Source organism: Calonectris borealis, chromosome 18 (genome assembly GCF_964195595.1).
Source record: "Calonectris borealis chromosome 18, bCalBor7.hap1.2, whole genome shotgun sequence".
NCBI classification, from domain to species: domain Eukaryota; kingdom Metazoa; phylum Chordata; class Aves; order Procellariiformes; family Procellariidae; genus Calonectris; species Calonectris borealis.
Window position 1 is genome coordinate 10,290,866 of NC_134329.1, and position 24,202 is coordinate 10,315,067.

The 24,202-nt window shown below is 45.5% G+C and overlaps 1 protein-coding gene across 1 annotated transcript in view; it reads left to right on the plus strand.

Annotated features, from left to right (window-relative positions):
- BCR (BCR activator of RhoGEF and GTPase) overlaps nt 1-24,202 on the plus strand; it is a 109,984-nt gene that overhangs the window by 78,919 nt on the left and 6,863 nt on the right. Inside the window, exons 9-16 of the mRNA XM_075167860.1 lie at nt 9,147-9,268; nt 10,133-10,301; nt 11,693-11,812; nt 12,748-12,823; nt 13,427-13,531; nt 14,366-14,440; nt 15,651-15,748; nt 16,429-16,560. Coding sequence (XP_075023961.1) covers nt 9,147-9,268; nt 10,133-10,301; nt 11,693-11,812; nt 12,748-12,823; nt 13,427-13,531; nt 14,366-14,440; nt 15,651-15,748; nt 16,429-16,560 — 897 coding nt within the window. The remainder of the gene's footprint in view (nt 1-9,146; nt 9,269-10,132; nt 10,302-11,692; nt 11,813-12,747; nt 12,824-13,426; nt 13,532-14,365; nt 14,441-15,650; nt 15,749-16,428; nt 16,561-24,202) is intronic.

Sequence of the window (24,202 nt, forward strand, 5' to 3'; positions counted from 1 at the left end):
AAAGGTGAGGAAACATCAGAAATCATAAAAGATTAGGAAAAGCTGTTTTCCAGAATCTTCGTTCTCGCCATAAAACTCATTTCTTGCATCCTCATTTCTAAAGAAGACTGTTGTAAATGGGACTAGGAAGCAAAACAAATGGACTGGGTTGGGAAAGCTAAGGGAGGTGATTGACTCCTAAGGGTGTAATATAACTCTTCTCAGCTCTGCTAGGAGCTGGACTACACCCAGAAAGTTCTAAGATGTGCAGTTCCTTTACCTGCATGCGAGGTTGTGCAAGGAGGGCATAGAGCTACACAACGGTAAAGTCCTGCATGCCTCAATGGGCTTTATTCATCTGCCTCGTAATTTCATTAGAAAGCAGTTCAGTCCTTCCTGATGAGGAAAGGCCAGGACTGACAGAAGTATTAAGAGAGAGAACCCTTTGCGCTCTCCCTCACTGCACACAGCTTGCACTGAGCCCAGGGAAGAAAAGGACTTGCTTCAGTAGGAGATCGGACAAAAGAGAGGTGCAGCTCAGATATTATATGTGTAAGAGGAATTGTGGCAGCATGCCATAGACAGTGGCTGATCAAAAGTGATCCAAATCACCCTGTACAAAAACATCTCCTACAAAGCCCAGGAGATTGTTAAGATACCATGAACCTTCATGATGTATTCCCAAATCCTGTCAGCTAAACATGCTTGCTTTTAAACTGATTTTCAGCTGACAAAGATTTGCTAGAAGCTGCAGTGCTGGGAATTTGGTGCACTTTGTCCTGCAAGTCTTGCTCATTATCAATTTTGTCAATTGAGGAAGTCTGCAGCTGACGGAAGAAGAGGAGGGGCTGAACAATTGGAGGCTGAGGTAGAAGCTCAGACATCAGTCACCAGGGCCTCAGCGGTAGTAGATGGGCTCATTAAAGCAGATGCTGATTGAGTCGTAGCAGAAATCGCAGGCTAGAATGCCCTCTCGCAGGGGAGGGAGCATTTTGTGTTCTGTTGTCTGTCAGCATCTCAATGAGGGATGCAGGCTTTGAAAAGTGTCATGCAGAATCCTAATGAGGTGCCAGAGCCCAGGCAGAGGGGCAGGCTCAGGAGGATGATCCTGATGATCTCTTTTCGGAGTGGTGTATTTGTCAGATCTTAGAAAGCAGGAAGGTGAGGCTTGTCATGGTGGGGCTCAGCAGGCCTGTTCACACTCTCACTGGTCCTGCAGTGTCCCCCTCCACGTGGGGAGGGAAAGAAGAGGACATACCCAAGAGGAGGGCTGTGGGTGTGCTGGAGGGGACTGGGAACCGTTTGCGCTCTCCCTCACTGCACACAGCTTGCACTGAGCCCAGGGAAGAAAAGGACTTGCTTCTGATGCTTCCCAGAGTTTGCGTTCCACTCTGGGGATCTGATGGTGGATACTTTCTTCAGTCATTTGGCACCAATATCCCACGTTTTTCAAAGCAGCAATGCCCCAGTTGACACTACTCTGTGTCTAAAGAGTAGGTATGTTTGCTCTCTGCATAGTAATCCAGAGACACAAGTCTGCTCCCAGCCACTACATGTGGGTTAGTGATGGCTGCTCCTTCCTACAAGCTACTCAGCTTGGGGTCATAGCTGGGTTTTGTTTATGACTGTAAATCTTTCCTTTTCTACTTATCCTTTCCTCCCACTCACCTTGCTTGTGCTTCCCCTAGGGTGACAGGACAGTGTGCGGTTTGCATCTCCTAATTGACAGCTCTCAATGCATAATACATTGTTTATTTTAATGAATCACCAGCTTGCTTTGATGGCTTTTTTCATTATTTGTTTTCCTCCCATTGAAATTTCCTTGGTGGAAAGGAAGGAGGGAAAGCAGCCCTTTCCCCTAATGTATGGCTTAGGTGCTGATCTCAGTTATCTTTTTTCCCCAGTCCTTGCCTGTTATATGGAATATTTTTCCCCTTTGAGTGCATTATGGGGAGGAGTCAAATCTCCTTTGCCAGCCTCTTGCTCCAGCTCTTTTTTTTCAGGATTGCTTTGAACTGGGGAAAGCAGCCAGTTATTAATCTCCCTAGTGACAGGCTGCTAAGGAGACGAGTGCAGGAGTGCAGGCTTATCAGCACAGTATTCCTCCCTTTGCAAAAGGTGATTCCCAGCTCTGGGAGCATTGACTCAGTCTGACCTGCCTGCTGTCTTCCTGTGTGATGTCAGGTGTCCTTCCTGCACGCCAGCCCCCTGGTTCTGCTTGGCTCAGTAGGCTTTTTTCCTAATTCTAGACTTATGCATATAAACTGAAAGTTTTCTGTGATGCGTGGACCTGGTTTAATTTGCTGGGCTGAATGAGTATTTCAGGTAGTTCAGGGAGATGGGAACAAAGGGAGTAAAACCATTCACCAGAGGGACAGAAGGGGCTAAAACAGGGAAGGCAGTATTGGTGGGTTAAGCCTACGAATACATAGTTTGGTCCTTGCTGCCTGCCAGGCTGACTGTAGCTAGTCTTCTCCGCTTTGTGGTTTGCTGAGGGCTGCGGTACGGAGGAGGCAAGAGAGCACCAGCCCCAGTCTGGCAACACAGGGGAGGCAGGAGGCCTTATCTGGGCTTTTGGGTCTATTTCCATTCAGCCTGATCTGCTACATTCTCTTCTTCCCTCCTTTTCTTCCCATCTTTCTACTTTTATGGTTTTACTTTTTTACTTTTTTTGATGGATTATCTGCAGGTATCCACTTTGCCAACCCTCTAAATAACCAAACAAATGCATGGAGGAAAAGGGGGTCTGAGTAGCACTGTACCTTCTGACTCAGAATGCAAGTGGTGGAGAATCTTCCACCCCTTAGGACCATCTTATTTGCTCACTGCTGATCCTTCTTCACCACTATGCTCTTGGCTTAAATAGGGAACCTGTTTAAGGTTCTACTGGGGATGGTCCCTTGGGGAAGCAGGAAAACGAACGCTTTGAGGTGAAGGATGTGCCACTATTAAGTGCCAGAAGGAAGGGAGTAATAACCTTTCTAGTTAACAGAGCAGCTATATGGACTGAATGTTTTTTTTTTAACTAAGCTTGGATGCAAATGACTGTAGAGCTTGTGTCATCTTTTCCTGCTAGAAGTAAAGGCTTATGTTTCCAGCTAATTCAGTCCATTCTTGTAAAGCAGGAATTAATGAAACTGCAAAAAATTGCAGAGTTCATTTGGGAGATTGTGGTTTCTTTCTTGACTGCTGCTCGTCTAATGCTCTTTGCAGGGTGTTGTTTCAGGGCAGTTCAGACCAACCTGAGTGGTGGTGGCTGCCATTCTGCCTTGCACCTGGCCATGCAGTCCCACCTGCTCTGAAGTGTTCACACTGGTATTTGTGTGATCCCACAGTGGCATGGAGGAATGGAGTTGCCTAAAAACGAAGCCTTTTTGAGTTTTGGGTCACTCTGCTGGCTGAGTGGCTTAGTGTCTGGTCTCATCAGCACCAGTACAGACAAGAGGGCTGACAGGCAGTTCCTTCTGGGATCAAGCCCACTAGATCACAAGTTGGATCAACTTGTGCTACTGTACACCTTTTCCCTTGTCCTGGAGAGAAGAGGCTGCTTGGCAAGCTGCTCTACCATGTTTCTAAATGTGGTTTTAAACTGCAGTCAAGGGACTGGGTATCATTGCCTTAGGCTCCCATTTAACTTGGTAGAGACCAAGTGTGCTAGGGAAGGGAAAGGACAAAGGACATTTGCAAGGGAGCAGAAGTGCAAACTAAAGCCTTTGAAAAGCTGGGAGCTAAGGTTAGACGCAGGCAGCCACGCACAGCTTGAGGCCTGGTGCCTACTGCTTCTGGAGGCCTTGGGCAGATGTTGGCAATAGAGCACTCAAAAATGATCTTGGGTGCTTCACACTCTATCTTACAGCTGGATTCAGAGAGCTCCTGGTGACAGGAGCTTTGGAAAGAAAAAAGAAATGCTCAAAGAGAAGCCAGTTTAGCTCCCTGGGCAGAGTATCCTTTTGTTCTGCAATGCTGGTCTTGCAACACATGCACACACACAAGGAATCATTTTCTTCCTACGCTCTGCAGAAAGCCAAACCACCTCTTCCTCACTGACATATGCCAATACCCATCTCCTGCTTTTACCCTCCTCCTCCTGTATCACACATGTTCCAGTCCTTCCCGGGGCTCTCACCCACACATGCTGCAGGCCTCTGCTGTCACCACATCGGATGAGCTCTTTCCTCGGCACACAAGTCAGGAGACGGCCTTTTGTACAGCTGTGGTTCTGGATGAATAGATTTTTAAATTCCACTTTTTGTAATGTGTCTCAGACAAGCTGGTGTTCTAACACACTTCCTGGAGTTAAACAGTACGTGATGGCAGCAGGATTTATTTATCATACGCAAACAGCACAAAAACACTGTAGGATGAATAGATGAGCATACAAGTAGTCGTAAGATTGGTAGCAGAAGAGGGGGAGATGCTCACTGACAGAGGTAAGAGGAGGAGGACAGCAATAGGCAATCCAAAGAGGATTTCCAAGCACTGAAAGATGTACAGGGAGAGCTCTTTTGTCCAGAGCACTGATGTGGGTGGGAGAAGAAGCACGTGAAAATATGCAAAGGAAAGCAGGGCCTAGAAAGGAGACTTGGGACTTATACTGCAGCAGTACAGCAGCTTTGCAAGAGCCACTGAAGGTAACAGTCAGCCCAGGCCCTGTTTGAGACATTAAAGATGATCCTAATTCACTCCATTATGATACAAAATAGGAAGTTTTCCCCCAGGCCTCCTGGAACATCTTTCTATAGCTGACCTGAGCTCCTGTGCTGGACACCTGGCAGTCTTGGGGCTGTGGGGCTGTTGCGGAAGCGAGGGGGTCACTCTGCCACTGTACTGCCACTCTGATCCTAAGCTTATGTTTTCTTGGATGTTTATTTGGTGTTTCTGTACTCTGTATGTCATTTCAGAGTATTTTAGGAAACCTTTAGCACCTTTGGTAACGTTAGCAAACAGAGTAACTTTGGAAACGAGGTAGAGAGATGGTTTCCCACATATAGGCTATTATATGTCATGTACAGCAGGACCACCCAGCCAAAAGACCTCATGTTTCAGGAGACCCTGTTTAACCGGAGGCCACCAAAGAATAGCTGTTGCTGGCCCTGGGCGGGGAGGAGTTGACCAAAGTGGGCTTTGGTTCCCAAACTGCTAGAGGCGGCCTGTGGAGCTGAGGTGGCACAGGTGTCTGACCAGCAGGAGTCCTGTCTGAGGGGGTTCCTGGCTCCCCCAGGGTGGGGTAGGATGGGCTGACTCATGTCGGGAGGTCCGGGAAGGTGCCCTGCTCTCCCTCACTGTGGGGTTTGGCAGGGATCTGGTAAGCCAGTTGGGAAATCCTTTTATTGTTTCCCTTTGACCTGCTGAACCCTCCGAGCAAGATGAATCATTTGCAACGAAGGATGTGAGCCTTTGCTGGAAGCGCTCCTCCTCTGCTCCACTGATGCTGAGCAGCCTGGGGCATGCCTGTTGTGCCCAGCCTTAACAAGCCCTGTTTTCCCGAGGGAAGCTGGTAGTTTAGATCTAATATCAAGCTCCACACCCCTGTGAGGAGAGATTTCCTGACTTGATCCACAAATGTTTTCTCCTGTCCTCTCCTCCCCAGATACTTGGTTGCTTTTGTGGCAGTTTACCCCTGCTGCTTGCTGAAGGGAGACCTTCCCAACTAGCTCATGAGCAAGAAGATATAAAGAATGAAAGGTCTGGGAAGCTGAGTGTTTTCCTCTGAGTGGCTGACTGGAATACATCCCTTTCACCTCTTTACTTCTGTTCCAGTCAAGCTTAGGAAATACAGCTTTGTCTTCCTCCCACCCAGCTCTCTTTCTCAGACATCATGCTGCCAAAGACTTTTTGCTGCCTCATGGTAGCACTGTGTCTCATGTCAGTCAAGATATTTTGTCCCCAGCAGTGTTAGCCAAAATAAACTCAGTGTAAATGACTGGTACCTCAGTCCCAGATGGGAAGTATGAAGGCTGTTGAATCGCACCCCTGTTTTGGCATCATATGGCTGAGCTTTCTGCTTGGGTTTTGGGGAGATGTGGGACAGAGAACATGGCTGCTTGGAGGAAGTCTGCTTGGATGGTGACAAGCCAAGGACCGTGCAGCAGCAGGTTAGGTGCAACTTCAGAAGGCAGGAGAAGGGGTGGCCTGGTTGGACCAGGCAGGCCATGTGCGGAGGTCTGTAGCCTTGCTGCAGGGAGTACTGATGGGCTCTTCCTTTCTTACTTTGTGGAGGCCTGACATAAAGGCTTCTAGTCACTGCTGCCTCTGTATGGGCTTCCCCTTCACTTGAGGACACGCTTGTCTTCAAAATGCTGTGGTCTAGATGATGGTGCTGAAATACTGCCAAAACCAGAGGGCTGATCTAGGGCTGAGCAGTAGTCTTTCACAGTCCTCCAACAGCTCTCATGGGCCTGTGCCCTCTCTTGGCTATGAAGAAACACATTGCTGGCCATTTTGTTGGCCTGTCTCTGCCATCAGAGACATCTTCCCAGGATGGGGTGCTGAGTCTGTGCTCTGGACTAGCCTGGGGTATTTTTCAGCTAGGAATTCTTGGCAAGGTGCTGAGCTGGGGTCTTGGCTATCTCACACACTGTCAGTACCTGGCAGAGAGGGACAGAAGGCCACGTCAGGACCAAGCCATGTCCCTGCCAGGTAGGGAAGGGACCATGCCACATCTGGCTGGGTAGCAGAGATGAGTGAGCTGTGAGAACATCTTTACACCTACAAACAATGAGCAGAGGTTGAGCTGGCAACAAGCAGCTATTCTCATTGCCCCGGAGGAGCTGAGCTGATTTGCAGCATAATTAATATGCATCAGATCTAGAAACCTGAGATCAGGATTTTGGCTTGCTCAGAAAATATCTTTCCCTGCTTCATTATTGCTCCCAAATGAAATTCTTTGCAGCTCTGTAGTGTTTTTGCTACTGACAACATACCTCCTCCTTTTCATTTATTTATTTTTAAAGCTCAATGTTTCTAGTTTCCTACCTGGGGTTTGTTCGCCAGGCAGGAGGGGGAGGCATGCACAAGTGCACATCATCAGCAGAGACATTAATGCAGGCAGGCGTTCTCTCCAAAACCACTGAGAAGCCAGGAGGAGCACGCCCACCTAAAAATAAACATTAACATATGTACAGGCCTTTCTGAGCCTGAATCACTGCTGTATACCAGATCTCCACACACTCCTGCCCGGAGACGGTGCAACAGTCTGCTAGGGAGCAGCCTTGCTTCCTGGCACTGTGGGAGAGATGCAGTTTTTGCTACTACTCACAGATTTTCAGGACCTTTGTGTAACGGAAGGCAGCACCAAGATGAGATGCTGACACTGCTATGTATGATTTAACAGCTAGCTCTGGTGCTAGTGCAGCTGCAGACAGGAAAATGCAGACTCTTAGTCCATGTCAGGAAGTTTAGGGTGCTATAGCACAGTGTGTGGAAATAAGAATTATGTCTGCAAGGGCATTTCTCTGCCTTGTGTTCCTTCCCATGGTGCCTGCTGGGCTCAGGACTGATGTGGTTTGTTTTCATTTTGGAGAGCCAAGATGGGAAGAATGGTAGGCGGAAGGAGAGGCAGCGTGGGGGTTTGCACTCCCACACCCTCTGCAGTAAATGTGTTCAGGGCATGTTAAGTCACGCAGCAAACAAAACCCGTGGGGCGTAACCTGAGAAACTGAGGCATCAGTTCTGGTTTGGATGTCCTGACCTTGCTCAGGTTAACTGCTTTCCTGTTGCATACTGCTGCATAGCTGAGCACAGCTACCTCTTGGAAATGGACAGTTTTCGTGTACGCGTTTCCCAGCATGGGGATCACAGAGATACTGCAGGTCAGGAGTGAGTTGTACTGACAAGGCCCGAGCATGGGCCTGGAGAAGGCTGACAGTGAGACAGCAGGGGGAGGTGTTGGTTAGCGCTGGACAGTGTTAGCAGATCTCTCCTATCCCCAGCCATGGTGCTGTCTAGGCATATATGGTATGTGTAACGTGTCGCTCATTGGTGTCAGGGGAGCATCCTCCTAGCTCGAATAGCAAGGAAATAGAATGGGTCAGGAAAAAGTACCTTAGTGTACCTGTGTGGAGAAGCTGATGGTTCCTGCTTGTTCTGGCTGTGAAGCAAGGCAACACTGACAGTTATACATATTGGTGGGAATAAAATTTGCCCAAAGTTGAATACCCCTGACTTCTGTTTGAAAATCAGTGGGAGATATCTATTCCAGATGTGCACTCAGAGTCCTATTGATCTTGACATCAGAGCAGAAGGCCTGAGTGTAGGGCAGGGCTTGAAATTCCTGGCTTGGTCACTGGTAACAGCACACAGCCATCTGTCTCAGTGCCAGTGCTCCAGCCTTTTTATCTTTCAACTATGGAGTCCCCATAAGGGAATGAGGAAAGCGATGCTTCTGCCTACCAATGTGTGCCTCTTATTTCGGAGGTTGTAAAGCTCACTGGAACTAGAAACAGGAATAAAGGCATCAGGGTTGTGCAGCTTCTTTGCATCTTCTAGGTTTGGGGAATGTTTATATGATATATAAAAGAGATTTAAATAGGCATGGGGTGGGGCATATCGAGATGGTCCTATTTAAACACAGGCTGATAAGGGACTACTGAGAAATTTGCTAGATACATGTTTTGTTCAGGAATTATCCCTTAACAGCACTTGTAATAAAGAAGCAGCAATGGCATTCAGCTGTTAATGTTGACAAACTACTGTTGTGAATGGGGAGTGGAGGTGTTCGCTCCTCTTTCTCCCTGGCGGGGTACCTTAAGCTGAATGGCTGGGTAAGTGACTCCTGAGAAGAGTGGTGTTTGCTGCTCTCTGCTGGTTTGTGAGGGGATGATGTTGCTGTCAGTGATTCTGGCCCTTGGGTACGCAGAAGCTGGGCAATGACTCACAAAAAATTGCACTTGGGCTCAGGAATAAGTGATGGAGAGAAGCCTGAAGTCTGACCCAGAACCAGATAATAAAGGACATGCACGGCCATATCTGCCCCTGGGAGAGAGGGCAGCAGCAGGGAGCAGAACTTACAGCAAGGAACATTTAATAGCCTTTTTTCTTTTTTCTGAATTAGACCAATTTACCGAATTGGCTCTGGTAGGAGTCATGTCTAAGGGATGTGTTGCCCCAGTGCCAAATCTGGGCCTCATATTGCACTAACTGAAAGATTTTTTCTGTTTTTTCACCAGCACCGGCAGCTGCTGAAGGACAGTTTCATGGTGGAGCTGGTTGAGGGGGCTCGCAAGCTACGTCATGTCTTTCTTTTTACTGATCTGTTCCTGTGTGCCAAACTCAAGAAGCAGATTGGAGGGTGAGGTTTTCCTTCTGGACTATGTGCTTTGCACCTCAGCTTCAGCAGAATCCTGGGTTTAGCCAGCAATTTTAGTTGAATATGAATACCCCAGACCTGGGTAACCATAATCCACAAGATGTAGTTAGACAAAGAATGATCAGCAAGGTAGTACTGTCTATTATATGAGACCTTGGCCAAGTCCTGATCCCTCAGGAAAGGTTAATTCCTCCCGCCCCTGCCCTGAGACTTCCTAGGAAAATAGGATGTGCTCTAGCTGCTGGTATTCTGGACAAATGCCATTCATTTTTCTACTTCCCCTTTCTTTTAATAGGTGACATTCTTCACTTTCTTTTGTTACTAAGGTTATTAATTTTGGCCTTGCAGCTACAGCCATTTAACAGTTCTGCAGAAAAAATGGAAAAGGTACAATAAACAGACTATATGTCAACCCCAAAGTGCAGCTATACAAACAGTTTTGTTGACATTTTTCACAAATGAGGGGGAAGGAACCTGCCTCATTTGGTAAATGTTCTGCTCGGGGAGACCTCTCTCATCTTCTTGCCCTTGCTTCTACGGAGGCTTCAAAGGGAGAGCACACAGGACTGAAACAGTTTGCAAAAGATCATTGTGGTTTCTTAGGATGAAAAGAACTAGATAACAAAATAAGTTGCCTTGTTATGTGCTGTACTGGCTATTGGCCCTTCTAGGCTTTCTTGCTGGAAAGCAGCCCTTTACCAGACTTTTTCCAGACATGGGAGTCACAGTGAAGTTGTGCTCATTTCTGTATCTTATGCACTATAGTCAGGAAGGACTTGTGGGAAGGGAGAGTGAGTGTTGCCAAACACCGGTAATAGTAAAAGATTTGGACCTTCTGTCTTTCAGAAAAAGCCAGCAATATGACTGCAAATGGTACATCCCGCTCACTGACCTTAGTTTCCAAATGGTGGATGAGTCTGAGGCAGTGCCCAATATCCCACTGGTACCTGATGAGGAACTGGATGCCATGAAGATCAAGATATCCCAGATCAAGAATGACATCCAGCGTGAAAAGGTAAAAGGGGTGGAGCACTCCATGCGAAGTACAGACTCAGTGTCTCTGCTGAGATGAGGTGCTGATAGAAGCAGCATTCCCAGAGCTGCACAGCATCAGGAGTCATGCTAAAACAGACTGTTCAGCAGAGGCTTGTGGTGCAGCTCTGTTACCAGTGATATCCAGATGCTCTGTAGCCCATCGTTGCTCGTGCTAGTGCAAGGCTTGAATGATGGTGTCCTGTGAGGAGGCAAAACCAAAAAGACCCTGTAGTGGTACCCAGTAGCTCCTCTACTTGTATGGGACCACCTGTGACTGCTATCCCTGAGCATCCATGTGGAGGGTGGGGCTCTTATGCTGTGGACACGAGAGGGACTGGGAGTTCGAGAGGGACTGGGAATTGGCATGCCAATTTCTGGCTGTTAAAGTATTGATCCTGCGAGTGATTTTGGTCAGAAGCCATGTACTTCTGAATTTTTGCAGGCTCAGTTATGCTTTTGAAGCTTTTTCTGACTTCACCAGTGTCAAAGCACCAGCAAATATACAGAAAGCACCAATTATGCTGACTGGACTGTCTGACACAGATATGGTGTCTCTGGCCCAGGCTTCTCTTTGCTTGCAAGACATGTTTTCTCAGAGATGTTAGACTCCAAACCTTCCTGGAACCCAAAAGAGAAGTAAGAGTTTGAAAACTGAAAGCCTGCTGGTGTGTAGAACAGGATATGAATAACATTGCTTATACTGTGAGAAGCCTATCCCCCGCACTTCCAAAGAACATGCTTCTGCCTCTCTGCCCTGGCTGGCTTTCCGAGAGGGCTTCCTGGAAAAAGTAAGATATTAGGAGGAACACTGTGTGGAAGCCTTTTACTCACAAGGTGCAGGTGTCTTAAGATACATGCTTCAGTGCCAAACTGGGTTTGGGTCTGGGTTTTAGCCAAGAAAAACCTTGTTTTTACCTGACCTCTGTTGAAAATGGATCAGTGGGTGGGAGAGAATTTTGGCAACAGGGTTCTGGGCAGCTTCTAGAGAAGTTCCTTAGAGTCTCCTTAGTTAAGGATGCTTGTGAAGAACCTGGCAGTGCTATGGCTGCCTAGTGATGCTGCTGCAGCCTCTGGAAGAGAAAGTAGAGGGTATAGCTGGGACAGTGGCCACACACCTCTGCACCTTCGTCTGGGGCAGCTGGAGTTGGGGAACAGAGCCACATCTGAGTTACTAGAGATACTGCAGCTAACATCTTCCTGAGCACTTGGGAGCCCTGTGGATCCTGTTGACAGCATTTCTTCTGCCTGGGGCCATTTGGCTACTCACAGAGGGAAGGGACTGTGGATCTTAAAATGTCTGTCGGCGTAAACGGGGGCAGACGTTGGAGAGTGACGTGTGTCCTCTCTCTCCCTCTCTCCCCCACCCTTCAGAGGGCCAATAAAGGCAGCAAGGTCATTGAGAGGTTGAAAAAGAAGCTCTCCGAGCAGGAATCCCTCCTACTGCTGATGTCTCCCAACATGGCCTTCCGGGTACACAATCGCAATGGCAAGGTGAGCGGGTCTTCTGGTCTCCCCAGTGTACAAGACAGAGGTCAAGGGGGGGCGGTGTGTGTGTTTGTGTACGCTGTTGTACAAGGAGGTCTTCATGCCCTCTACTGTCTGGTCTGAAAACACTTTCCAAGCAGCAGACACCTAATCCTTGCTACACCAAAGGTTGTGATGAGATCTTGTGATGAGATTAGGATATGACTAATTTATATGCAACATTGGCATTTAAAAAATAACATTAGAAATTAATCCCCTCCCTCAGCACCTGCCCTGGCAGAGCAATAGGAACAGTTCTCTTCACCTAAGATAAAGCTCTGCAGCAGCTGCCTTCTAGACTCCCCTTCAAATTCAAGGCTTAGCACACTCAGAGCTGTCTCCTCGGGACTGTATGCTGCCCTTGGCACCAGGGATGCTGAATGGTTGTGAACAATCTCCTTTAGCACTGTGAGACGCTCAATGTGCCAGAGGTATCCCCTGCTCTGGCAGTGCTGTAACTTGTCACTATGGCCTTTCCACGCACATGGCAAAGGATTCTCATGAGATCCTGTTACTACTCTGAAAATTCACAAGCTGGTCACTGCTTCCTCATCTTGCATCAGTGTCTAGGCCTGTGGTAGAGGCTTTTGGGTTTCATGGTGCAACTGTTGTGAGGAATAGCACAGAGCTGCCATGGGACCTCGTGCTGCGAGGGATGCAGCTGTTGTTTGCAGGGTGGAGCTCTGTGAAAGCTCTGACTGCAGGAGTCCATGTTGGTACCGCTGGCCCATTGCTGAGAAGGCACACTGACAGAGTCCTCTGTCACTGACAAAGCTGTGAGGTAGCTAGAAGGACAGTATATCCAACAATTGCCACTGGAGGAGGGTGGTAGGCAGGCAGGCTTGCTCTCAGTGGTCAGTCAGACTAATGCATATCCCATTTTCTTCTGTTTTCCTGGGTAGAGTTACACATTCCTCATTTCGTCGGACTATGAAAGGGCAGAGTGGAGGGAGAACATCCGGGAGCAGCAGAAGAAATGTGAGTGTCTCTCAGCTGGGCATTGGTACAAATACTGTGATCTTATTAAAAAGCAGGAGTCCAGAGGATGAGGTGTGGGGCAGGGTTCCTTGCGAAAAGAGAGATGTGTGTTGAAATCCACAGCACAACATGGATGTCTTCTGTCTCCCCACATCTGAGCCTTCTGGGGGACTTTTGCTTGCAGCAACATGTAGAGAATGTGTAGGGAGAGCACTTAGTAAGTGTGTGGAGATACTCTCCCATTTACCCTAGAGATCAGAACTCTCTGCAGTTCCAGGTAGAGGGAACAGCTGCACCCTTTTACCTGGCTCCAGTCCAAAGAAACTTATTTACTTTTTTGGTATGGGTGTTTTTTGGCTTTGCAAGAAAATAAGAGCCCCTCCTTGTTTCCTGTGAACCATCCTGAGACTTTTTACTCCAAGGAGTAATTAAATATGCCCTCAGTACAGCTGGGCTGCAGCAGCAGTACAGACCTGGGCACCATGGTACTGTTGCTGAGCATTGCCCAGGGAGCAACTATCCTACGTATGCCCAGAATGAGGGAGCATGTATCCAGCCTCTGCTTTGAATTTTAATTCCTCCCTCTTTGAATCTCCTTTGCAGGCTTTAAAAGCTTCTCACTCACATCGGTGGAACTCCAGATGCTGACAAACTCCTGTGTGAAGCTTCAGACAGTCCACAACATCCCCCTCACTATCAATAAGGAAGGTGAGACCTTTATGCTTTCACATGGTACAGCTGCAGTGAAAACCTACATCTGCCTGCTTTTGTGCATTTCGCCTAGAACTGCTCTTACTGTTTCTTTTTGCTACAGGCTTCAACCTGGTGATGAGTTACAAACTGAGAGTTCCTGTAAAACAAAAACTGAGACCATATGTACCCAACTTGTGTAATTTAGTTGAAGTAGATGATGGCGTACAAAAAGAGAGCAGCAGGAACAAGAACAATCTGTCATCCCAATGTTACTTGCTGCAACAATAAAAACACAAGATCCAAATTATATGGCTACATCTAAATTAGTAAAATATTCCTGGACATCCTCCAGAATATATTCATTGACTATTAAATGGTCTTTACATGCAGCCATCATGACGGGGATTGGAGTGCCTGTTGGAGTCCTGGCCTGGGACAACTTTGAACTATGCCTGGGAATCCTTTGGAAGAAATTGGAATTCCTTTGGAATCCTTTGGCCAAAATTGTGTCAGAGACCATCCTAAATTAGTATTTAATCTGCTAGTATAGACTTAGCCTCTATATTTTACTTTTTCTCCCTTGAATTTCTTTCATGATGTCTTGCTGACCCTAGAAATGTCACTGTAAAAGCCACACATTGCCAGAAGGTGTGTGATTACAGGTGAAAGTGACACTGAACCTGGAACATCTCCTCTTTTGCTGAAATGGCTGGATTACGTGCTCCTGCCATCCTTTTTAGGGACAGTTTACCCTCTGCTCATTAACCTGTGTAATATCAGTCTCATCACTCTGTCTTTCACTCTTGGCTTCTCTGTGAATGTAACAAAATTCCTTGGGTTTTTGTACAGATGATGAATCCCCAGGTCTCTATGGATTCCTGAATGTCATTGTCCACTCTGCTACAGGATTCAAGCAAAGTTCAAGTGAGTTGCAGCTCTGTAATACACACAGGTATTGACAGGGGTTAGATAATTCAGGTGCTGTGACAGCTGGGCGTGGACCCGTTTAGGATTGCAGCATCTGGGATGATGGTGAGGAGGAGAGCTGATTTGGGGAATTGGAATTGAAATCGGGACATTGGTGTAAATTTAGCGGAATGCAATTTTTTAATGCTGCTATTAACTCTCAGAAAGATCAGGATCAAGGATCAAGCAGGCAGCATTATTTTTTTTAGGCCTAGTCTGTTGGTACTTTTTTTAAGCAGTGTTTGCTAATTACCCAACAGTTTTAGATACAAGTCAGCCCTTATCCTGCATTCTTTCAACTGTATTTTGTTTTGCAATGAAAGAATGGGAAGCATTCTCTGACATACAGAATTCTCAGTGTGAAGAAAGAGGTGTTAAAATTCAGGGGAGTGATTTGACAGAAGGATCAAAAAAGGTGAAAAAATAGAGTGAAGTGGACACCTGTAGAAATAAACATGCTTCTCAGCCATTGATGAGGATAATCTAGGAACAGCTGCAAAGCTTACCTAGCCATGTGGCTGGAGATCTGTTCTTATCTAAGCTGCATGTGCAGTCTCAGGAGGAAAGGAGTGAACTGGATGTACATGCTTTCTATCAGCCTTCCTCCTGCTGAACTACTGAATTCCCAGATGCTGGCTAACATCGCTTACAACATAACTTACAAATAGGGGCAATGTCTACAGCTCATTACTAGCCCTTCAGAAACACCAGATACCACATAATTAACCACTTTGTGAAGATAATGAGTTTTTGATGGCTGGCCCCTAAGCTACTCTCTGAGGGATATTATACTGATGCTGTTCTCAGTGAAATTGGTTCTGATGTGTTGATGGGGTCCAATATCTACCTGGAGAAGTTTCATTTCTCATTGGTGTACACCTTCTGCTCATTGTGGATTGATTTGGGAAATATTGGATAATAGCATACACCTGACTCATGATAGAGGTGAAGGGCTTGTCTGTGCTGAGGTCCTTTGTACAGCTGTGCTGGTACTCCAGCTTCATAAAGGCAATTCTGCTGGTCCAGATGATGAGATCTGTGCTGGATAGTGTTACTTGTACTAATACAGAGAAGATGCAAATGAAAACACACCCTGAAAGTGATCAATGCACGTAAGGAGATTCTAGAAATTTTTAAAAAGTTTCTGTCCCTGTTTTTCCCTCCTCAGATTTGTACTGCACATTAGAGGTGGATTCTTTTGGGTATTTTGTGAACAAGGCTAAAACTAGAGTTTACAGAGACACCACGGAACCCAACTGGAATGAGGTAGGTTGGATTTTTCTTTGTGACTTGTCCCATGTGCCAAACATCAACGCACGACGAGCAGAAAACCTGCAAATGGAAGAACTTGCTGCATGCTCAGCACTTGTGCTGCATATATTGCCTCTCAGAAAAAACACTTTTATGCCAGTTTCATTTGGCTGTCAGGGCTTGCAGAAAATTTTCTTTTGGGTTATCTATAGTTCAACAAACATTTCAGTACAATTGAGTCTTATCCAGCATTTCATCATTTAAACAGATGCATGTTTGATTATTTTTTTAAAGACACAAGTGAAAATATGTTGAAGAAGGAGGTGGTTTTGTTTATTTGTTGTGGGGGGAAGAATTAGCTATAGATATTTTGCCTGTTTACAGCCAACTCAAACCTCCTGGGGAGCAAAATTAAATACAGGGAAGGTGGGTGAGTTTGTTTCTTTGAATGGTGCTTTGCTGAAACTCAGTGAAACCTGACTAAGGAGTGAACCATCTTAGTCTCCGATTTGACCACCTTATATATACAAAATACAAATTTGGTTTATTTCTAGACCAACTCCATTAGGGAGGAGGTTTTGGTCAGTCCTTAAGTTCTCCCTCCTGATGAGTTTCAAGGAGACTATATTGATTATTAAGAGACTAGTTTCTGCTGTTATGTATTCATTGCTCTTTCCTTTCCTGGTACTGTGCAGGAGTTTGAGATTGAGCTGGAAGGCTCACAAACTCTGCGGATTCTGTGCTATGAAAAGTGCTACAACAAAACCAAGCTCACCAAAGAGGACGGAGAGAGCACAGATCGCATAATGGGGAAAGGACAGATCCAGGTAAGACTATGCTTAATTCATTCCTGCTACCCTTACTGCAAAACATGGACTTTTGAATCCTGGAGTGCACCAGGGAGATTTTTTCCTGCCTCCTGATTGTCTCAGCATTGGAGATTTTTCTCCAGATAGTGAGGTATACAGTGTGATTCATAGGCAGGAAGTCAGCAGCTTTTTCGCTCTTGCCTTGTCCCCTATGCCTATTTCAGTACCCTTATGGCATAGATGTTTTTTCATGAAAATTTACGTTTTGGTCTCTGATTTGCCTGTTAACTTCAAAACTTCCAGCACAGTATATAGGAACTGCACTGTCACTGAGCCCTGGGCACTGTTGAGGATGCTCCACTTGTAACAAAAGAGGAAGCCATGAATATACTATGCCCTCTGTAAATCATGTGGAAGAAATGCTGCCTTCTGTACGTGCTGGAAGTTGACTGATGTGATAGCAAAGCCTTGGAGGACAGGCTTATTGTCCTGATAACTGCCATGTCCAGAGTTTAGTCTCCAGGACAACAGGCTGCATCTGAGAGAGATTTCCACCGCTGAGAATCAGCATGGGATGCTTTGTCTATGTGGCAAATTTGTAATACGATAGGGGAGGTGATGAGACAATTGCAAACGGATGCTGCTCGCAGGGAGCTGCTGTGTGATAAAGCGCTAAAGCTCCATGCAGGAGAAATCAGGCCGCTCAGTGGAGGACAACATGGAGAACATATGTTCCTCCTCTTCTTCCAGTTTGTTGTACTGTCTGTCCACAGCTTTAGGAGGGTGTTTAAATGCTTGCTCTGAGAACACATTCTTTGTGTTGGACTGGCTATTGTATAGAGCAGAGACCCTCCCAGATACCTTGTTCTTTCTGGTGTGCTGAAAAATACCACCAGTTCTCCTCCATTTACATTTGACTCTTCATCACTCCATGGATGACACCTTTCTCCAACAGTTGAGTGATGGTCACACAGGCCAAGGCTATTTGTGGGATTTCAGAAACAGCTCTGATTAAGGGCGGCCTGCAGGATCGTATCTCACCTTTACTCTAGAAGGGTTCATTGTCTAAATGAGTTTCATTCGACCTGTTCCTTTCTCTTCCTCCTTGCAGCCCTGAGGCTGCCATGCCATTTTCAGGCAAAGCTTCTGTCGCCAAATGCATGGTGGGTGTTTGAAAGAGAACTTGTGTACAAATCAATAAATGCTAGTACAGGGTGCCTCCTATGTATGTCTCTCAGGCTAACCAGAAATCTGTATGTCCCTTCTGCTTACAAAAGCTTATTTTCCACAGAGCTGAGCAACTACAAAAGAGGAAGTTTTCAGCCCTGAAGTGCCCTGGAGATTTGTGTGCTCATATTGGAGTACCCTGAAATCCCCTCTAAATTCTTCAAATATTTTACATAGAATGATTAAAAAATGAATAAAATCTTTTAAATTTTCAAAAAATTTTTTTTCACGAGAGTGGGCAATTTTATGCACAGCACTTGTACGTTCTGTTAAAACATTTTATACTTAAATTAATAAGTAAAAATATTCTTTGGTGACACTTGAATATTAATTGCTTCTTAATTGTTTTAGAGAAACCTAAACAGTGGAAAGTAAAAAAAAAAAAAAAAACAAAAACAAACAAACCAATAAAAATGTTTTTGATTAATATGCAAAAGTTGCATTTTGTTGTATCATAAAAGGCAAATGCAAAAGTTGTCTAGCTTTCAGTAAATCCCCCTTGCAATTTATAAAGAAACTTGGTGAACTCTCAGAACATCCTCTTAATTCTCAGTGATTTCTGTCCCATCACACAACTTTTTAACGCTATTGAATAACTGCAAAGAGAAGTCATAAGAGAGTGGTAAGATTTTGGGTTGATAAGAATTATTAAAGGGTTTTATTTTGTTTTATTTTTAAAGCAAACACCATTTCTCTATTAAGAAATCATAATAATGCAACAACAAAATCAAATTACAACCTGTGGCTGAAGGTTAGCTGTATTAATGCTGTCGGCTTCTTTTCCAATCACTGGTTTTATAGTAATTTTCTTTCAGGATTTTTCCAGGTGCTTTTACATTAAGTTTTGTTTACTTTAGAGTTGCTAGTGTATCTAGGGCTCTCTGTTTTGTTGTTGTTGCATTGTCATTATTCAGCCAAAGTCTGTTACGTGTAAAGGCAAGGTCTGTGAAGTTGAATGAGGTTTTTTTTCCTAAATTCCCTTTAGTTAGAAACTCTGGGAACATCAAGAGTCGTGTCTGCATCCTCCTGCTGATAAAAACAGGGAAATTTCTGTTTTGGCTAAATCGCAATGTATTGTTAAGCCATGTATTATTGTAAATCTGCAACTTCCCACTACTGGGATTTCTGACTCACCAAATTTTCTGAGCTGCAGTGATAAAGACAATGCATCAAGGAGACGAGGACTGTTTTGGCTGTGAAATGTTTATTAAATCTCTCCATTACATAATGGCATTGGAGGAAGGAAGACTGGAAATTGGTCCATGTGGTCAGAAGCTTCCAGGAATGGGCAGCAATTTTAATAGCTCCCATTGCTCATATTTTCTTTTCCTATGGAATATTTTATTTACCTGTTTTTATAGCCACAGTCAAGAGCTTAATTGCTTGCCAACCTGGAAGTTTTATCCCTGAAAAATAAAACCACAAGGTTTTAACATGGGAGAACCTCCTGTAAATGTAGAAGTGAAGTCCTCATCAGACCTTCTGGGAATGGCAGCACTGGATGTGCAGTGTTTAACTAGGCAGCACGCATGGTTGGGGGCTTCTGTTAATCTCAGGCCTGAAAAATACAGAGAGAAGGTGCTATTCCGGGGTACACTGTGAAACTGAAATTATTGGGGGGCTTGGGGGAGGAAGAAATGGACATCATCTTATAGGAGGAAACATGAGGCTTAGTTCAGTTGTAAGCATCAGCTCCTCTTATTTTGAACACTCTCTCTCTTTTTTTTTTTTTTTTTTCCTTCTTCCCCTTCCCGTTTCTGTTGTTACCTTACAATCCATCTTCTGCACTTGGGAGGCTGGCCCTTTTGCTCTTTGAATTTTGCACGTCATGTGGCAGGCACGACCCCATGTTTTGAGTGTAGCAGCCTTTTGTTTGGTCCTGAGACTCTGCATCTAAGTGGGCACATATGTCAGCAAAACTGGCCTCTGCCTTGGGAACAGACTGCATGAGTAAACTGATACTTCATCCTGTGATCTATCTCCTCCCCTTGGTGCCTCCTAGAAATGCTGTTTCCTTTGATTTGTTTTTTTGTTTGGTTGTTTTGTTTTGTTTTGTCTTTTCCTGCATGATCAACTCGGGCAAATCATTTCCTTCTCCCTCACAGCAGTGCTGGAAAATCAGAGAGGATATGACCCTAGATCAGTTATTCTGTGGTAGCAGTGCAACACCATTCCTCTGTTGCCATGCAAAACAGTTACTCTTATCTGCTTAATTATCTGGGATGTCTCATAGCAGTGCACATAGCTATTTCAGACATCTAGGTTGCTTTCCATGTAGAACAGATTGTCACATGCTGTACCTCCCAAGTGTCGACTCAGAAAACCTTTTACACACTCGAGTTCATTTAAACAGTTTGCTCATGCAGAACAGTATCCCAGCAATGAAAATAGAGTGGAAATGAAGAAGGCAATGGGTCATGTCTAAAGGGTGATGGCGGGAAAGATTAAGATGTCAGTGGGGAGCTTTGAGAAGAATGGGGTTATGGCTGGATTGGGAGTTTCTAGCAGCAGTGAGACTCTGACAACATGTATGTCACATCAGTTACAATTAAAAATTGATGGAGTGTAAAGTTGCCAGGGAGATTTAATAAAGGGAGGAAGTAATGTGAATAAATAGCATAAAACATACTAACCTTAAGGTTGCCTCAGTCCTTGCTCCCAGGCATTTCATTTCACTGAAGCTTCTTTGTTTTTATTTCTTTCTGTATGTTTTCTTTTTTTTCTCGGGGAGGGGGGGGGGAAGGGGAACATCAAACTCTCTGTGGTGGCTTCCTAAGGCAGAGCACAGACTCCCTTCTTCTTAGTGCCTGGCTTGCATTTTTATTGACCAGCATCCTCAGTTCACCTTTTTCCCAGGTCCTCACCACTCTGTGTTCTGCACACTCAGCCTCTATTGACTGCTATACACTGTCTTAATTCAGCACTAAGCTGCTGTGAGGGCCAGCGACTTGCACCCAGAAATCCCTATGGTGCTGGGCCGCTTTGTTTTATTGTTTTGTGCAGGATACAGAGAGGCATTTGCTTGATTCATTAGTGAATTTGGGGCTGTAGCTTGCCACTGCAAATGCTGAAGAACAGGCCACAAGGGGACTGGAGGTGCTGGGGGAGTAAAGACAAACTGGTTTGTTTGTATTTTTCCTGCGCAGCATGCACTTTTGGTGGGGACTGTGCAGACAAGCCCGTGAGAGACTTTGAGGGTTTTAGCAGGTCTGTGCGATTTGCATAGGTCATGGAAACAACACAATTTTTCACAGTTTCAGTGGAGATGGGAAAGGTCCTTTTGTCACTCAAACCAAGCAACTGTTTGAAAGAAATGTTTAGAGGTGCAGTAAATTACACTGTCAAATTAATGCAGAGGCAGCCATTTCACAGTGCCTCTCCCTGCTTGAGCTGGCAAAGCGAGTGCTATGTGCTTGCTCGCGTGGAGCAGCCTCCTTTTGGCACGCTGTCTGTAGATTGCATTTTTCTACTCAGTGTTCCTTCTTCCAGGTCATTGATCTCCAAATCAGGCCAGAAGACAGCATGACCCCATTTGTCACAGGCCTCTTTCTGTGCTGGAGCATCATGCTCACTCTTTGTCTTCAGTCTGCTTTGTAACCTGTCTGCCCCAGCTGCCCTTTCCCTGTGTTGCTCTTGCTGGCCTTAGAAGGTCAGTCATCTGTAGGGTCTAGGACTGAAAGCTTGCTCAAAGTCTAAATGACATTCGTAGTTTCCTGTTGACTCTGTTATTTCCTCCTGTGACTTTATCAGACTGCTAGACCTGGTCTTCCTGTCTCACTCACTCAGTATTGCCGAGAGCTTACTCAAGCTTTGTTCTTTTATTAGCTTCCATCATTTCGCTTTGTTATTTAAAAAGCATCTTGGGGAGATTTTTTTTTTTAATTGCTATTGTTATTGCTAGTGACTTATGCAGGGTTGGCTCTGGTCAGCCAGACCCACTCCCTGGTGCTTGTTCTCCCTAGCTGTCTCCATTCAACACAAGCTGTTCTCCAGCAGAAGTCAAACAGCAGGTGGGGAGTTAGGGGGTCCTGCCAGCCTTGCCACAGAGTTCAGAGATAAGGGAGCAAGAGGTAGCAGCAGGTACACCCGCAGTCCTTGCTCAGCTCCAGTAGTTACCCAGCAAGGAAGAGTCTCTGTGAGCTCCCAGCTCCAGCACACTGTTTTTGCTAGTCCTTTGCAGCCATATGATATTCACTCTTGAGACTTTGTTTGGCTCGTACCTTTTAACAGCTATTTACTTGCTTTCGTTTTGTACGGTGGTAGGTGTTCCCTGGTCATCATCGAGACATAACCAGTAATACCTGTCAGCTTAAATAAACTGTAACTGGACCCTGCTGGACTCTTCCTTTAACTTTTTTGGCAAATATTCAAAAACCTCTTTCCCCTTCAGTCTTAAGCAGTCTCTCTCTGCTACAAATAATACACTCTCATTCTAAAAGCATATGGAAAACTGCTTCTGAGCCAGAGGATAGGCTGTGGCTCTGTCTATCAGCAGGGCCATTTTGGCAGCTTAATTAGATGACTGTTTAGGCAGCTGGAGATCAAGCTTTCAGGAATACTGAAGAGCGTGGTTGCTCTTAATAGGAAACCAGACACTTCAGAAATGGTTTCCTCTTGATTCTGGGAAAGAATGCAGTTGTTGAAAGAAACCAAACTTCCAGCACGGAAATTCAGGGAAGAACTGCCTAGATTCTGGCCAACTTGTAGGGACTTTGGCCAGCCGCACAGGCGGGGGCGGATCTGTTACGCCAGAGTTATAAGCAAACCCTCCTGGCAAGCAGTCTGTTATTTGGGTTTGCTAAAGCACTGAAGCTAAGCACTGCTGCCCATTGGCCTCCTGGACTTTTGTGCAGTCCTAAAATGTGGGAGCTACTGGTTACTGACTATTCCTTACAAGGGGTCTTCAGGAATTTCTGCCAGAGTTGCACCTACAGGAACCAGTCCAATTCGACAGGAAAGCATGTGTGTGCTGGCAGCATCCCACTGTGGGCTCACGTCCGTAACAAAGTGCGCAAAGATAAGGTTGGCCTGATTTGCTTGTCTGTTGCTTCTTGGGGTCTCTGCAGCATGAGCAAGCAGGGAGAAACTTTTCTCTCTGTTAGTTGTCTTTTTTGGGGAATGGGGAAAGGCACGGGGGGACTTGTCTCTGTAGCTGTCAGCAACATTGGGCTAGTTTGTTAATGATTTAAAAGAGAGTGTGAGCATGATTGCATCTGAGATCTCCCAGAATATACTGCAGCTGCCATTGTTTCAACATTTACCTCTGCCTGTCAGAGAACTCTGCTTTTGCATGGGGTTCTGCGAGAGGGAGGAGCTGTGCTGCAGAAATAGCTGTAGCTACTGAGTGTCTTTTTGTTTGCTGACGACAGTAAACTCAAAGCCGTGAGTCTAGTCCAGTTGCCTCCTTCCAGTCTTACTGTGTCTCAGTGTTCAAGAGCCAGGTGTTACAAAGCCATTTCAGGAGGCACCGAAGTCTGCTTGCTTTGGCTGGTTCTGATTGCTGATAGAAGTCCCCATGCAGACAGGTCGTTTCTCTCTTTTGCCAGTCTAGCTTGAGCTGAGTGCCACTCTTCAGCTATTCAGATGTGTTTGGCCTCTCCCAGGCAGTATTGGAATTGCTGGGTGATGTTTGAGTACTTGAGTCAGCTGTTCCCGAGCCTTGCAACTGTCCACTCAAAAGAGATCAAGCAAAGCTGAAAATGGGAGATCAAGGCTTTGCATCAGAACTTGTTTCTGCTTAATGAATTCTTGCAATAGCAGGGCCAGGTGTTCTTCCTGCCTCCATTCTCAAGTGGAAACAAAAAGAAGAGGCAGGTTGAAGTAGGACAACTTTCTATGATTTCTGGGCCGATTTTCTCCATTTCTCCTCTGTGAGATCCTGACAGAGGTTTGGTTTGTTTAAACTTACTTGTCTCTGTATGGATCACTTCATATTTCTCTTCCTTGATTTCACTGTTAGGATCATTATGTCTTTTGAATTCAGTGGAACATACTCCTTCTTGGAAGCTGTTAGCTTCATAGCCAAGAGCTATGAAGTTCTCCAGCCTGGCTTTTTATTTCAGTGCAGTAATTTCACACTCATCCAACCTCACCTGTCTCTAGAAAACTGCAGAGGGAGACAGTTTCCTCTATTTCAAATCAGAGTTATTTCAGAAATCTCTCCTCCCTTTTTCTGACTTCTAGCCCTGTGGGATGGGACAAATTTGGCTGTCTGTTAATGTGTGTGTTGTGCTACAGCAATAAATGCAGTCTCTCTTTCTTTGAAAGCTAAGGTTATTGGCGTTCAAACATTGATTTTGCTTGCTGAGGTTTCCTTTGTTGTTGAGCAGACACTGCACATGTTGCTGGATTTTCCATATGTGTGAGTCCTCATCAGCCCTGCTTAGAGAACCACGCAATATCCGAGTGTCCCGTTACCTGAAACCTGGGAAAC